Genomic DNA, 16,674 nt, shown 5'->3' on the forward strand with positions numbered 1-16,674 from the left:
TTCTTTCAACAGGTTGGTGGTACAAGAATGTATCTATTGTTTAAGATTGTTTGCCAAATGGACAGCGCATTTGGCTGTTTATATTTGAGTGCTTCAAAGACGTCTGAGTTTTGGTTAATTTCGGTATTTTTTACATTTAAAATACGTAACAGAGGGCTGGAGAGATGGTTCAGAGGTTAAGAGCACTGACTGCTCTTCCAGAGACCTTGAGTTCAAGTCCCACATATAATGAGATCTGGTGCCCTCTTCTGGCCTGCAGGCATATATACAGGCAGAACATTGTATACATAATAAATAAATCTCCAAAAAAAATATGTTACAGAAAGAGCATGGAGTTAGAAGGATGGGAAGGTGGAGAGGATCTGGGAAGAAAAGATGTAGGGGAAACTGAGATTAGAATATATTGTATGAAAAAATGATTTTCAATAAAAAATAAATTTAAAATATGTAACTGAATTGTGTAGTTGAGTCTCATCTTTTCCACTACATTTCCATCTAACTAAAGTCAGTTCCATAATATTTTAATGTCAAGTTGAATATTCTCCTTTTTTAAAGCTTAATTTTTTTGAATCTTGATTTATGAGTTTGAAAACAGCTGTCTATATTCTTTACAAATTTTTGGTCAAAAAGGTGAATGAGAAGGTCTGTTTACACAGCTTCAAACTGATCTTTTCATTTATACTTGTTAATCTGTTTGTTGCTACTATCATTTGAAAAGTGAGCTGCTTTAGTGTGCACACAACACGGGAGTAGGGCTATGCTTTTTACTGGAAAAAGGAAACTTTATACCGTCCATTATATATTTTGCCAGGACAAAATGCAAGTTGACCAAGAAGAAGGAGGTCATCAAAAAGGTCATGCTGAGCACACCCCAGAAGAGGAGATTGACCACACAGGGGCCAAAGCGAAGGTTTTCTTTCCTATTTTTGTGGTTGTGTGTTTGGAGCTTTGTCAGGTCTGGGCTTTGTGTCTGCTTGTTTGGGTGTGTCTGTTTTAGACAAGGTTTCCTGTTGTAGTACAGGACTATCTCACATTTAGGGTGTTCATTCCCTCCTCAGCTCCCCAAGTAGCTGGGTCAAAGGCCTGCACTACTTAACCTATCTGGCTGAGATGTGCCGAGATGGCCTAGCCGATGTGTGTGTTTCATGCTGCTTGCTCTTTAATGTGCTTATTAGTAAATTTAAACTACAGTGCCATGAGAAGCAGAGAGAGCTTACTACCAAAATTTCAGAATCTTACTTAAAAGCTTTTAAAAGAACCAAACTTAATATTACAAGAAAAATTATCTTTTGACAGGGAAAAAGATGTTTTAATAGCATTTTTTTTTCGTTAGAAATTACACAGTCTCAGAGAAATGGAGAAATGGAGAAATTCCAAATGAATTTAAATGTATAATGCTCTGCATGGAATTTTGGTCACATCATATTTAAAAAAATCTTTGGGGAATAGAAGACAAGGTCTCCTTATTCCCTGGCTAGCCTGGAATCCATTGTGTAGACCAGGATGACTGTCTTGAGCTCACAGAAATCTGCCTGCCTCTGCCTCTGCTTTCCAGAATATTGGAATAAATGGTGTGTGTGACCATACTTAGCTAAATATATTTTAGTATGAGTATCTGAGCCAGCTGTGGTGATGGGCTGATGGGCTTCATACTATCACTGTCCATGTCTGCTGTCCTGAGAGCATCAGATTCCATTGACTTTTTAAGCCCCCCTACATCCATTCACGTCTCTGAATAGATATTAGGTCTGAGGAGATAGTTCATGGTTAATAGTGCTTACTGCTCTTCTAAAGAACCTGAGTTTGCTTCCTAGCAGCCACGTACAAGTCATGTTCCTGTGGCCTAGGTGAGTACCTTTAGCTCTATGGTACCATCTTGAAACGCTTCTGCCCTGTACAGAAGTCCATCTGTACAGCATAGCTGTATGATTATTTTCCTTAGAGGTTTTAAATTCTAGATTTTAGAATTATTTAAAACCGGAAACCTGTTTTTAAAATTATTTAAAACCGGAAACCTGTTTTTATTACTTTCTCATTTTACTCAGAATTGTGTGTTTTTGTTTAAGAGTTTGAAGTATACCTGGTTCGTCACACAATTCTCCCACTTAGTGTAAAAATCAGTAGTTTCTGGATCCTCACACCTGCATCATTACAATTTTAGAGAAGTTTTTGCCCTAAAAATAGTCATGTACTCATGAGCTACAATTCTCCCTTTCTCTAAATTCTTCCCCTTCCAGCCACAGGCAACCATTAGCCTACTTTGTCTCTACAGATTTGCCTATTCTGGAAATTTCAGATAAATGCCTTTAAAGATGCCTTTTTACATTAAGCATGGCTTCAAGGTTCATCTTAGTGATAAGATGTGTTAGTATTTCATTTCTAGTTATGGCCTAATACTACATTGTATCAGTGCATCCCACATTCTAATTTACCCATTTACTAGTGATGAACATTTACAGTGTAGTTTTCCTGTTGAGAATGTTACTTTTGACAAGTTTTCTGTGTGGATGTTTTCATTTTCTTAGACACTTAACTTAGCAACAAACTGCTAGTCATAATAGTATTTAAGTGTTTAGCATTTTGAAGAATCTCTCAGCTAGCTTTGGGGTGTGTGTGTGTGTGTGTGTGTGTGTGTGTGTGTGTGTGTGTGTGTGTGTATGTATGCCACAATTCTTGTGTGGATGTCAAAGGACAACTTGCATGTGGGTCCCGGGGATTGTATTCAGGTTGTCAGGCTTAGCAACAAGTACCCCATGAACCATCACAATGGCTCAGTTATTTTAAAAACTGGCAGCAATTACTATACAGTTTATAATGGCACCAACAGTTAATACGAAAGATTCCAGTTTCTCCATACCCTTACCTGATTTGTTTTCCTTTGTCATGAATTATAGCCACAGTATTGTATGTGAAGTGGTAGTTCATTACAGCTTTGGATTTCCAGCTCCATATTCCAAATGTAGAAAGGATTTAGCATTAAACAGAATACAAAAGGCTCTCGGTATTAGTTTTTTTATGTGGAAGCATGGGGGTGATAGTAGAAATTGAGAGCAGAGTTTGTGAATGCTAGACAAACACTTTACTCTGAGCTGCATCCCAACCCTTCCAGTTTTGTTTTTAAATACAGAAGACGGTAATAGGCTTGTTTGGCTTTGCTTCTATCTTTGCTAGTTTTAGAAATTTTCACTTTTGATTTGATTTTCTTTTCTAGTCACCTCCTTCAGACAAGCAAGACCGCATAAATCAGACTATTAAAAAAGGGAAAGTCAAGAGTATTGATCTACCCATCCAAAGTAGCCTGTACAGACAACTGACCCAAGATCTTCTCAATAGCTACATTGAAAATGAGGTATGTAAGTTGGAGTTGCTGTTGAATAATTGTTAAAGCATTCTGATACTGTATTGAAGACAGAGGTTGAAATCTAGGCAATCTGGTTTGCAATTATTAAGGAATTATAGTATCATCAAACTAGTAAGCTGTATTAGTACCATATAGTACTTTCATCTTAGTTATATGAAAAACAGTGTTCACTATAGAGAAAAACTGAGGCTGATTCACAATCCCCCTCCCCTTTTTTAAAAATCAGGGCTCATGTAGCCTAGGCTGGCCTCAAACTCATTATGTAATTAAGGATAACCTTGAACTCCTGATTTCCTGCCTCTACCTCCTAAGTGCTAGGATTATAAACATGTCCCATCCCCCCAACTCCATCTTTTATTGTCTTTAATAGTAATAAAATAGGAACAGCCCCCTTTTTATTTTGGCTTGGTTTGGGGAATTCTTTGTGTTTTGTTTTGGGGAGGTGTTGAGGCAGGATTTTGCTATATAGCCCAGGCTGGTCAGATCCTTCTTCCTCTGCCTTCTGAGTTTTAAGATCACAGGCATGTAACATCTCCTCTGGCCTAGTAAGGCCCCTCTTTTAAATGTGTGCTACTTAAAGACTGTTCAGAGTATTGATTAAGAATGTTTTCAGCCGGGCAGTGGTGGCGCACGCCTTTAATCCCAGCACTCGGGAGGCAGAGGCGGGAGGATCTCAGGGAGTTCGAGGCCAGCCTGGTCTCCAAAGCAAGTTCCAGGAAAGGCGCAAAGCTACACAGAGAAACCCTGTCTCGAAAAACCAAAAAAAAAAAAAAAAAAAATACAGCTTGGGGCTAGAGAGATGGCTCAGGTGTTAAGAGCACTGGTTGTTCTTCCAGAGGACCCGGGTTCAATTCCCAGCACCCACATGGCAGCTCACAACTGTCTGTGACTCCATTTCCAGGGGATCTGACACCCTCACACAAATGCACATAAAATAAAATTAAATAAATTATAAAAAAAAAGAATGTTTTCAACTCTGTTGTCATTATTAACATTTTCTTACATGCTCTTGTCTATTTTCATGTTTAGTTCCGGTCTCTTGAGAAGTGAGTTCTTTCTTTAGCAGTAACTGTATGAAGTGATTATATTTATCCTCTAGTTTTATATTGAAATGGTGGTTCCTAATTTATACAAGCATTAGGTCAGTATTTGAAACATTGCTGTGGTGATATTTTATTTGTGCTTTAATAAATAAAGCTTGCCTGGAGATCAGAGGAAAAAGGCCAGCCATTATAGGTAAACAAAGAAGTCAGGCAGAGATAACACATGCCCTGAATCTTCTCACTTAGCAGGCAGGATCTCTGTGTGTTCAAGGCTACACTAGGGAACAGAGCCAAGCATGGTAACACGTGCCTTTAATCCCAGTACCAACCATAGATGTCTGGAGGTCTGTACAGACAGACAGAAAGTGACAGAGCTGTGTAGGAAGAGGAAGTGATGTAGCTGGGCTAAGAGAGCCAATGAGAGAACAGAACAGAAAAGGCATATAAACGTGATTATACAGGAAGAAGCTCTCTTTGGAATCTGTAGAGTTGGTGAGGTGAGGTTAGATCATGGTTTGTCCTATTCCTCTGATCTTTCTCTCGGGCTTTATTTATTAAAGCACAAATAAAATATCACCACATATTGCATTCAACTGTTCACTGTCCATCATTAGGTGAAGAGATTTTGATTTTATAAGGCTTCCTTTCTTCAAATACCAATGCATAATACCTATTTATTAACAATACTCTATTCATGCATAATAATTCCTAAAGATCTCATGTAATACTCAAAATGTATATGTTTAGAGCCTAATTTTTCCAAAGGAACAAACCATAGGAAACCATAGTAGGTTTATGTGTAAAATGAGACTTTCATTAATTTTTTTTAAATGTCTCTTTTTAAATCTAGGCCATTGTATCACAGCTTGTCAAGGGATCCTTATATTTAGAAAACTGGTGCTTTTAAGTGAAAATTTTGTTCCAGAATTATTTCATTCTTTCCTTGCTTTTGATCCTAATAGTTCTTGCTAACATGTTCCATGTTCTCAAAACAAAGATAATTCGTAGGTCCTGGGAAGGGTTATAGCTTACAGATGAGAAAACTGAAGCCTGTGTACAGTATGCCCCAAGTCAGACAAGAACCTTCATATTTGGATTCAGGTGGTCGATTTCCAAAGCTCAGCATCACAACTACTGTTAATATATCCCTGACCAAGGGTAGTGCATCATGTGTGGAAGAAGATACTGCATGTGAGTTACAATAGATCTTAATCACAGCATCGTGGAATTAGACAATTTAGGGTAATAAAACTCAGAGTAGATGACTTTTGCTATCCCCAAGTAATAAATGGAGATGCTGGAATTTGAACATGCATAGATGTATTCAAAAGCTGTTACTGAGGTGTAAGTCACATACCATATACTTCATTCACTCAAAGCATACAAGTCAGTGGTTTAGGAATATATGAATACTTTTAAAAATACATGTAGTTTAAAATTTGACATCTTAGAACCATTTTCCAGTATACAGTGTTAGTATTTATCACATTTGGTATTATATAACAGTCACCACTATTTCCAGAGCTTCCAGCTGTCCCAAATAGAAATGGAGTAGCATGGAATTCAAACTTTCCACTCCTTCCTCCCAGTCCTCATTGAACACTCTTCTGTTTTCTGTCTCCTAAGAGTCTGCCTTGTTTAGACAGCTCACATAAATTTCATCAGATAATGCCTGTTCTTTTCTACCTGGTTTGTTTTACTAGGCATGATCTCAGGGTTCACACATACATAGAACTTCCTTTCTAAGCCTTATAGTTCTGTTGTATGTGTACATATATCCTTTATCCATTCATCAGTTAATGGATGCTTCAGTTTATACTTCTGGTGCTAATTAATAATGGCTCACTAAACACTGGCATACAAATATCTGTGGAGTGTCTAATTTCCATTCATTTAGGTATGTACTCAGTAGTAGAACTGCTAGGTTTGAGGGAAGTCATTATTCTGCATTTATTTGTTTGTTTGTTTGATACAGGGTCTTACTATGTAGCTCTGGCTGGCCTCAAACTCAGAGATTTGCCTGTCTTTGCCTCCCAAGTGCTGGAATTAAAGGCATATGCCACTACACCCGGCTTATATTTATTTCTGAGGAACCTTCACACTGTTCCTGTGGTCCAAAGCTGTAGAATGTTTTATTCTCACCAGTGCACCAAGAGTTCAGTTTCTCTACAGCATCAAAGAGTCTTACCTGTTGTTGTTGTAATATGCGCCTCTTAGAAGGTATGAAGTGGTATCATGATTTTGACTAACAGTTCTCTAACGCATATTTTTATGATAATCTGAAACTTTTTGAATAGGGGAAGATGATAATGCAGGATAAGTTAGAGAAGGAAAGAAATGATGCTAAAAATGCCGTTGAAGAATACGTCTATGATTTCAGAGACAAACTGGGCACTGTCTATGAAAAGTTCATCACTCCAGAAGTAAGTCTGAAGTTGTAAGAACTATATTGAATGTTTATTTGAATATCCTAGTTAGAATTATGTTTTTTAAAAAAAATCATGAAATTTATTATTGTTAATTTTTCTTGATGGTTCTTAGTTTTTTTTTCCAAGTTGAAGGATAGTGAAATACATGTTTATGAAAAGGTCAGAAGAATATGGTACTGAAATTAAAAGCCTCTCTTTCCTTAATTACTTTTATTTCTAAGGCATTTGTAATTAATGTCTCTTAACTGTATAACTAGGACATGAATAAACTATCTGCATTATTGGAAGACACAGAAAATTGGCTTTATGAAGAAGGAGAGGACCAACCTAAACAAATTTATGTGGATAAGCTTCAGGAGCTAAAGGTTAGTAAATTGCTTTAAGTAATAAGTGAATATTAATGTTTGAAACATTTTAGTCTTGTAAAAATTATGATGCAAAAGCATTGTTATTTAGTTTGGTTCATTTTGCCTGCAATGGTGGTGCATGCCTTTAACCTTAGCATTTGGGAGTCACAAGCTGGTAGATCTCTGTGAGTTTGGGCCAGCCTGGTCTCCATAGTGATTTCCAAGACAGCCAGAGCTACACAGAGAAACTCTGTATCAAAAATAAAATTTGAAAACAAGTTTTAAATTTGTGAATTCCATATGCAGCAGAGTAGTCCTTACTTTTTTTTTCAAATGGTTCTACAGAGTTTTAGCACCTTGCTTTGAAAGGATTGACAGTTTGGATTAGATGTTGGGGTTTGAAAATAGTCAAGAGGTAAATTTTTAGATAAAAGAAGGGTTAAATTAGGATGAGGGCCACTGGAATACATTTGTTTGTGGGAAAATAGAAAAGACATATTTTTGTCTAGCTATTGTCTTTGCCTGTTTATCATCCTGTAAGGGAGAAATAAATTTATTCTGTTAGAACTATTCATTCTTTTCAATGTTTCTTATGTTAATAGAAATATGGCCAGCCCATTCAAATGAAGTATGTGGAGCATGAAGAGAGGCCCAAAGCTTTAAACGACTTGGGCAAAAAGATTCAGCTTGTCCTGAAAGTGATAGAAGCACACAGAAACAAGGTACGGGGCTAGGGCGGCAGCTGCAGAGGAGGAAGGGTGTGTGGTGCCTGGAGAAGTCCTCAGCTCCAAAGAGAGCAAGCACACCAAACTTACAGCCCCGCAGTGAAGAATTACTGTGGAGAACTCCAGGACCTTTCTAATCTGAGGCTTTCACCTTTTAGATTTCCCTGAAGCCATGCTTTAAATTGTTCCAGTGACTAAGTCCATTGCTTTCTTTTTGTGTGTTTATTACATGAGAAAAGGGTCTTCCTTGACAGACTTTATTTTTTCTTTGCCTAAATTGTTGTTAATCTTTATCTGTCGTTTATCCACAATCTCCTTTTGTTCTTTGTACACACCCAAACCTCTCTTAACTCTTCACTGTTCTGAAGCTTCAGGTAGGGTAATATATATACATCATGTGTTCATTTGGATGGAACAGTAAGTAACTAGTCAGGCCTAGCAAACTGTTGAAGAAATTATTGGTTTATACCTTAGTTTTCCCTGTGTCTGTTCACTTCTTCATTGCTGTTGTCATATTGCAGCAGACAAGTAGATACAGCCCTGTTCCAGAAAACTCAAGAGAAACAGGCCATCTTGTTGAAGTTGTCCCATGAGGTCAGGTTTACTGGTCACTACTTACATACGCAGTTATCTCCCACTTTTGATCATTGATGTTAACACTGCATCTGTATACAGGAGAGAGCAACATCAGAACCATTCAGGCATGGCATCATCCCTAAAGTTTACATTCTAGCACTTAGTAAATCTCAAGCACTGTGAGTGGGTTGTCCCACACAGTTCTCACCAGGGTATTTCTTACCTATGAACAACGAATCCTGCTGTCCCAGTTCGCCTATGAGAAGATCTGGATGTTCAAGCAACTTGTTGGATTACACAGGTAGTAATGATAGGAGTCGGGAGTCAAACTCAAGTAGCTGCTGTCAGTGTGTATACAGTTCTCAGTGTCTATACAGCTTTCCAGTATACAGTATACAATTGAATTCTTTGTTTACAGCTAGTGATGATAGGAGGCAGGAGTCAAACTCAAGTAGGTGCTGTCAGTGCGTATACAGCTCTCAGTGTCTATATAGCTTTCCAGTATACAGGATACAATTTAATTCTTTGTTTACACAGCTAGTGATGATAGGAGGCAGGAGTCAAACTCAGGTAGCTGCTGTCAGCTTTATTTTAGAAGATTTGTGTGTGTTGTAAAAGAACGTTTGTAATTTGGCTAGCCCATTCTGCCTGCATAGTCACAAACAGAATATATGGATAATGGAAAAGTAAAGAATGAGGCAGACAAAATACCAAGCATATTTCAAATCTGGTATAGTTCCTGGCATGGTTGGTGCTCCTCTGACTCAAGACTCTGGTCTCGAGTGTGGGTTTAAGATATCATCCAAAGGAGCTCTTCGCCATCTTCCCTCCGGCTGGCCGGCAGCGTCCGCCATGAAGGTCGAGCTGTGCAGTTTCAGCGGCTACAAGATCTACTCCGGACACGGGCGGTGCTACTCCAGGACCGACGGGAAGGTTTTCCAGTTTCTTAATGCAAAATGCGAGTCCGAGTTCCTTTCCAAAAGGAGTCCTCGGCAGATAAACTGGACTGTCCTCTACAGAAGAAAACACAAGAAGGGCCAGTCAGAAGAAATTCAAAAGAAAAGAACCCGCCGTGCAGTCAAATTCCAGCGAGCTATCACTGGTGCATCTCTTGCTGATATAATGGCCAAGAGGAATCAGAAACCCAAAGTTAGGAAAGCTCAGCGGGAACAGGCTATCAGGGCTGCCAAGGAAGCAAAAAAGGCTAAGCAGGCGTCCAAGAAGACAGCAATGGCTGCTGCCAAGGCCCCTACCAAAGCAGCACCTAAACAAAAGATTGTGAAGCCTGTGAAGGTCTCTGCTCCCTGAGTTGGTGGAAAACGCTAACTTGGTAGATCAGAGTTTTGAATAAAGATCAATCTCTAACTCTAAAAAAAAAAAAAAAAAAAAGAGAGATATCATCCAAAGGAAACTTAAGACTTTACTTTTGATTAGGCATGTGAGTTCTAATTACGTACCAGGATGTTTTGCCGGTCCTGGACTTTAGCAAACAGAAATACTGGCCTGTTTGGTTTCATTTGCTTCAGTTGGAAAATAAAGTGCTAATAAAGGGGAAAGTGGAGAAAATAAGGGACCTCTAGGAGCTCTGTCAGAGAAAAGGGCAGACCAAGGAGAGATCTACATGTCAGAAGAAAATTAAGGGAAGCCAGGGCTCAGAATGTATGGAGAAGAAATGGTCTTGAAAACAAACTGGGGAGCTGTGAGATAACTTTGTGCATAAAGGCCACAGAACCTGATGACCTAAGTTTAATCCTAAGGTCACACATGATTGAAGGAAAGACCTGACTCCGGTAGGTTGCCCTCTGACCCTTAAATATGCTTCCCTCCCTAACACACACCCTTGGGGGAACATACAAAAGAAACATTAGAGCCAGTGTGACTTAAACCTGGGGAGAGGACAGATGCCTGATCACAGAAGGCCTCATCTGAGCTGTTGTGGAAGTTTAAGATTCTGGTACAGGTAGCTTGGAGGTTTTAGAGCATAGAAGCAATTATGACTTGACCTGGTTTATGAAGAATCTCGTAGTAGACTGGTTAAGATGTTAGAATATAACAGAAGTAACAGTCAAGAAATGATGGAAGCTCAAACCTGATGATGATGGGCCAAAAGTGATCAGAGTTTTTGCATTTATCTTGTTTAAAAGGTATAACAGGCCAAAATTACTCCAAAGATTTTGATATGAATTGGTTGCATTTTTAAATATATTGATATGGAGAAAACTTCAAAAAGTAGGTGGTGATTTAATGAGGAGTTTATTAAATAGTAGTAGTAGAGATTTCAGACTTTACAAATAGCCTCAAGTTGGTTAGAGTTGAGTTCCGCAAACAGCTCCAGGCTACAGATAATTTTTACAAGGCATGTATATTGATTAATTCAAATAACTAGCAAAGAAAACTTAATCCATGAGGTAGTGATAAACTGAATAAAATGTAGCAGCCTAGAAGTCAAGTCCAATGTGATGATGTATAATTTGTAATCTTACAAAGAAAACTGGAAAAGCTTAACAGTTTAGAAAATGGCATCCTCATGGTTCTCCTTTTTAACTTTGGGGTTTAATCAATGCTGAAGAAGCTAAGGCAGCAGAGCAGGACAAGCCCTGCTTTGGCTAGGTTAGAACCAGTCTCAAAAAAACTTGAAGGAAAATAAATTCAGTAAAAGAATTTTGTTTTGTTTTAAAAAAAAAAAACTTTAATTAGCATATACAGTGTTATGTTTTATTATGGCATTTTCAAAGGAAATTTGTTTGGGTTGACCCCCCTTTACCCCTTCTAATTCCTACATCCATGTACCCTTCACCACCTTCTGCTTTCATGTCATGTGTGTCCTATAGCCCTCTTCTCCTTCCTCAACACCTCTTTTTTTCCTTGTTCACTCTGTATTTTCTATGTAATCCATACTCTTTGCCAGGAAATCCTCTTGCTGGTATGTTAAGTTGCTGCTGATTTCTGCTCTGCTGGCTGCTGATGTACTGTGATTTCTTGGGGGTTTCCCAGATGGAGAGAAGCTGCATCTGTGGTTTTTGGACAGGATTTCATTGTCCTTTCTTTCTCTCTCTCTCTCTCTCTCTCTCTCTCTCTCTCTCTCTCTCTCTCTCTTTCTCTTTTTGGTCAAAAATGCACCACCTAGTTTTATGGTATGTTCAGAATTTTCTTTCTCCCTCACGATACACCTGTGCACCTACTTTCTCTTTATTCTGTATAAATCCTACTCTTGCCCAATGCAGGGCCTCTACTGATGGTTCTTCTCCAAAGCTGACCTCTTCTGGGAGTCCTTTGCAAGTCTGCACTGTTTTTATAGTTTATCCTAGTCTCTTCAGCTTGTATTATCTTATATGTGGCATCTTTACATCAATATACATGAAGTGTGTAATAAGTAAGAACTTGAATGTTTTAAGGAGAAATTATCAATAAGCCATTATTTGGGAAAAACCGGTTACTTCTCTTTCTTTTACAATTTTATTACTTTTTGAATAGGATGAAAGGTATGATCATTTGGATCCTGCTGAAATGGAAAAAGCTGAAAAGTACATCAGTGACTCCATGAATTGGTTGAACAGTAAGATGAATGCACAGAACAAATTAAGTCTTACTCAAGATCCTGTGGTAAAAGTATCAGAAATAGTTGCAAAGTCAAAGGTAAGACACAAAAATTCCCTTTTAGAAACATGTTTATGATGTGTGTGAAAGGACACAGTGAGTGTGTGGACACATGTGCCATGGCTCTCAGGAGATCAGAGGACAACTTTGTGCTGATTGGTTCTCGGCCTCCACTTTTATGTGGGTATCCAGGATAGAACTCAGGTTCCCAGGCTTGTCTTGCAGGTACTCTTCCCTGATGAGCCATCTCACTAGATAAAATTTCCTTTTTAATAATTTAAGCACTAAAACAACTTTAGGGACTGAAAAACAAATGAGTGTCACACTGAGAAGTAATCAACTTGCAAAAGAACAGAGAAGTGATGTTTAAGGCCAGTCTTTGTTTGCTTTGCTGACTTCAACAGTTCTAGGTATGAGGGACTTTCTACTTCCTTTTGGAACTTGCTAGACATTGCTGGCTTTTTAGTTCCAAGAGTAGTACAGAATGAAGTACAGTAATGTGACCAGATTCCTTGAGACCTCAAATATCTTTATTGCATTAGGTCTGTCTTTGGAATGTGAAATCTTCCACTGTGAAATCCTGTTTTTAATTTTATGTAATCTCAGATAAACTTTGAAATTTAATAAACATTGATAATAAAAATGTCAAAAGCTATAAAAAAAGATCATGAAAAACATGGCACCAAAACGATGCAAAGATGGACATAAGTGAAAACACTGGATTGGGGGCTGACAGAGAAGAGATGCGCACTCAGTCGCTAAGAGTGCAGGTGGTTTTGTCTCCATCATTCGCTGTGCTTGCATTTCTAATCTGCGCTGTAGTTGGAAGGACATGAAGCAGTGAGTACTCTCCCCTGACCAATTTAAATTGGTACACCTTTGCCTGAGACATTGGGTCAGAAGATGTAATATACACATATATGTAGACATTTGAAGTGAGTGTGTAACTGTTAGCCAAAAATCACAATTCCAGAGATTACTACAAAAATTCTAGGAATTACTACTATATATGTAATATAGCTATCAAATATGATGTTATAGTTATACGATTTTACAACATATTGAGTAAAAATGATTACAAACCCCTAATAAAATCACATTTGTAGGCATAAGACAAAGCTCTCACTTCAAAAGAAATAAGGACATAATTTATTGTGAGTGATTGGACCATGAGCACAGACACAGGTTGCTCTGAATAACATTTCATCATGGAAGTGGTCTCATAAACTTAGTTTCTGAGAAGTCATAAGTCAAGACATTTGTCAAATACATTTGTGGGGGCCAAAATTAGAGAAGTTACAGCAACAGAAAATTCCATTCCAGGTTTCAGACACTGTCTGATGATACTATTGGCTTTGGGGATGGTGGAAGCTACTGCTCTAATACATTAGTCCATCCCAAATGTTTATCTGAGAGCTGGAAAGATATGAGGACAGATATTAATGGGGGCCTAAAGGTATCCCATAATTTTAGTTCTAGATTAGCACTTCAACTCTCCACAATCACAGCATTCTAATTAGTCAGCTAGCCTGCAGAATCTCAATGTAGAGGGGGCATTTTTCTAGGAACTTCAATATACACAGTGTAAGTGTGTGTGTGTGTGTGTGTGTGTGTGTGTGTGTGTGTGTGTGTGTGTGTGTGTAAGAGTCTTAACATCTAGTAGAAGGATGTTTACTTAAGTATTAATATTAAAAGATTTCCTTTGTTTGATATTTTTTTGTACATGATATTCCTCTTTTTCTTAAAAGCAGGTACTATATAATTAGATAAACTTAAAAGGCTTTAGTTCTGTTTTGTCCAGAAGCTTGTAAGTACTTCACTGTAAATCACATAAGATTTGGAACTCATCAAAAGCAATTTGTAACTAGACCATTCTCCCTGAGGGGTCACTTCCTGTCATAAGATCTTATCCCAACCCCTAGGAGAGTCTGGAAAAACTTGAAAATTTCATCACTTGAAGTAAGAATCTCTCATTTCTGTGTAAAAAGCAAAGAGAGAGAAAATGCCTAAAAGCAAATTGCCCATCAAGTCTTTCCAACATGACTGCCTAAAAGTGAGCTGAACCAACCAGGCTTAGTGAGGGTGACACCAACAGATATGCCAAGGTGGAGGGAAGAGTCCATGAGCCCTCAACACTACCCAGAGAACTGCAGGCCACTAAGGAAGGCAAAGAGCAAGAGGAATAGTCGTCCCCAGGGAAAAGCACATCAGTTGCTTATTCAATACCAAGTGGTCAGGCTTGAAAACATATATAGGTAACATTATACAGACTGACGAGCTTATATTTAGGATTATATATGTGTGTACATACACATATATGCATAAAATAACAATGAAAAAAGAGGCCATGAATTTGAAAGAGAGCAAGGCGGTTTTATAGGAGAGTATAGAGAAAGGAAAGGGAAGGGGGGGTATAATTATAGTATAATCTCAGAAATGCAAAAAAAATTTATACACAAATTGCATAAAACTTAGAATTGAATTACACTTATTTTTTATTTTTTGTTCATCTATTTTCATAAAAATACTATGGGCGTTTATCTGTTTCTGTTTTATTTATTTATTTATTTATTTGTTTGTTTGTTTATTTTGGTTTTTTGAGACAGGGTTTCTCTATGTAGTTTTGGTGCCTGTCCTGGATCTCGCTCTGTAGACCAGGCTGGCCTTGAACTCACAGAGATCCACCTGCCTCTGCCTCTGGAGTGCACCACCACTGTCCAGCCCTGGTTCTGTTTATTAAAATTGTTTTCATATAAATGTTTAGAAATGTGTTGACATAATTCTCAAAACATCTGACATATAAAGAATTAGAAACTATGTGCAATAGCCAGGTTGTGGTGGCACACGCCTTTAATCCCAACACTCAGGAGGCAGAGGCAAGCAGATCTCTGAGTTCAGAGCCAGCCTGTCTGCAAAGTGAGTTCCAGTACAGCTAGAACTACAGAGAAACCCTGTCTTGAAAAGCCAAAATAAATAAATAAAAAGTACACTAATAAAAAATGTTAAATATGTAGAACTATTTAAATGTATGAGGACACACGTTTTAAGAGGTTGGAGAGTACTGTCAAACATCTTAAGTGTTTTGTGTAATATTTGGCATGGCTTGTTTCTGTCTTCAGGAACTGGATAATTTCTGTAACCCCATCGTTTATAAGCCCAAACCAAAAGTAGAAGTTCCTGAAGACAAAGCAAAAGCTAACAGTGAACACAATGGACCAATGGATGGACAGAGTGGTACAGAGACCAACCCAGATCCAGCAAAAGGCAGCTCACAGCACACTGAGTCTGGAGAGATGGACGTGGACTAAGTTCATGTACTTCCAACAGTGGGATAACTACAGGGTCCATTCACCCTTTACACCCGGTACACACAACATATGTTCAGTTGTTCTTAACTACTTTTGTCATTTGTTTTTTGGAGTAGTTTTGAAAAGTGTCTGTATTGAGTGCACTGTTGATGCCCATTGCTGCTGTGAAGCTTTAGCTGAATATAGATGTACAAATGAGTTTGAGCTCTTCTCACATACTTTGTGTCAGTATGCAGGACTGCTATGTAGTCGGAATCCATCTCCCTTAGTCACAGCTTGTACTTGCATAGCCCTCAGCTCCTCTATGCAGGAAGGGATACTGCATTGCTCTTTGGTTGCAGAGACAGGGGGTTGAATACATTGTTATTGTGAAAAAAATTGAATTTCATGTGGTTTAGAGCCACCAGCACTGACCTTTTCCTAGTTTCCATATTGTTATCATTTAAATATTAAAACAAATGAGAGGTTCTGACATACTAGTCCATCTCACTGGCGCGCCTCAAGAACTCCAGTCTTGTTATCACATAAATGAACTTAATGAGTCAGAAACAGTGCACAGTTTGACATTCAGATGACACCAGCATTTGCTGCTTTTGTTAGTAGAATGGATTGATGTTTTCTCAGAGTAACTTTTCACTTGAAACTGTTGATTTACTTGTCCTAAAGACCAGCTGCTGCTACACCAACTCTAAGCCTATACCTTCATGTTTTGGGGAAGCACTGTTGACCTGTTTAGATGTGCACCTGGGTTGCTGACAGGCTTAGTTCAGTTTTTATAGTTGTGTTGGTTTTCTTAATTGATTTGTGTTAATAATACCTTAATCTGGGGTAGGGGGAAATTGCACACTGCATTGCATTATATATACCTATCACTGATTTAATGTTCCAATGTAGATAGGCACTATTAAATAAGCAGTAATTCCTGAAAAGGAGTACCTGTACAATAAGTCTTAGAAAATGATGCTTGTAATAAACATAACTGTGTTACATCAGTAGGTAAAATACATAATGTTACATAGTGTAATATGATATGATGTGATTAAATTATAGTTCCTGCTGTTAAATTGCCTTTTGAAACTTGGCTCCAGGTTTGGTGCTTCTTAAATGGGAAAAGGCACAGTGTACTTCAGCTATATTAAGGACCTGGTCTGTGGTTTATCACTAGACTTGTTCACACCATTCAGTTCTATCCTGAGGCTTGGAACTGTTTATTTAACCACGGGGAGGGCTAGAGTGATGTTTCAATCTTCAAGGGAAAAATGCAAGAAAAATGCATAGACCTTTGTGT

The 16,674-nt window shown here is 38.1% G+C and overlaps 1 protein-coding gene and 1 pseudogene across 3 annotated transcripts in view; both read left to right on the top strand.

The window, feature by feature from the left end:
• The window catches only part of Hspa4l (heat shock protein family A (Hsp70) member 4 like), a 46,263-nt gene extending 29,800 nt beyond the window's left edge, over positions 1-16,463 (top strand). For both annotated transcript variants that reach the window (XM_076574029.1, XM_006987457.4), the window contains exons 14-20: positions 812-910; positions 3,212-3,349; positions 6,702-6,827; positions 7,091-7,198; positions 7,783-7,902; positions 11,956-12,117; positions 15,198-16,463. In XM_076574029.1, the coding sequence (XP_076430144.1) occupies positions 812-910; positions 3,212-3,349; positions 6,702-6,827; positions 7,091-7,198; positions 7,783-7,902; positions 11,956-12,117; positions 15,198-15,386 (942 nt within the window). In that variant the 3' untranslated portion in view covers positions 15,387-16,463. The remainder of the gene's footprint in view (positions 1-811; positions 911-3,211; positions 3,350-6,701; positions 6,828-7,090; positions 7,199-7,782; positions 7,903-11,955; positions 12,118-15,197) is intronic.
• On the top strand, positions 7,972-11,100 carry LOC121830089 (large ribosomal subunit protein eL24 pseudogene; annotated as a pseudogene). Its single transcript, XR_013052038.1, has one exon. The product of XR_013052038.1 is annotated as a large ribosomal subunit protein eL24 pseudogene (transcript).
• Positions 16,464-16,674: the final 211 nt, after the last annotated feature.

The sequence above is a fragment of the Peromyscus maniculatus genome, chromosome 6 (genome assembly GCF_049852395.1).
Source record: "Peromyscus maniculatus bairdii isolate BWxNUB_F1_BW_parent chromosome 6, HU_Pman_BW_mat_3.1, whole genome shotgun sequence".
Taxonomy (NCBI): domain Eukaryota; kingdom Metazoa; phylum Chordata; class Mammalia; order Rodentia; family Cricetidae; genus Peromyscus; species Peromyscus maniculatus.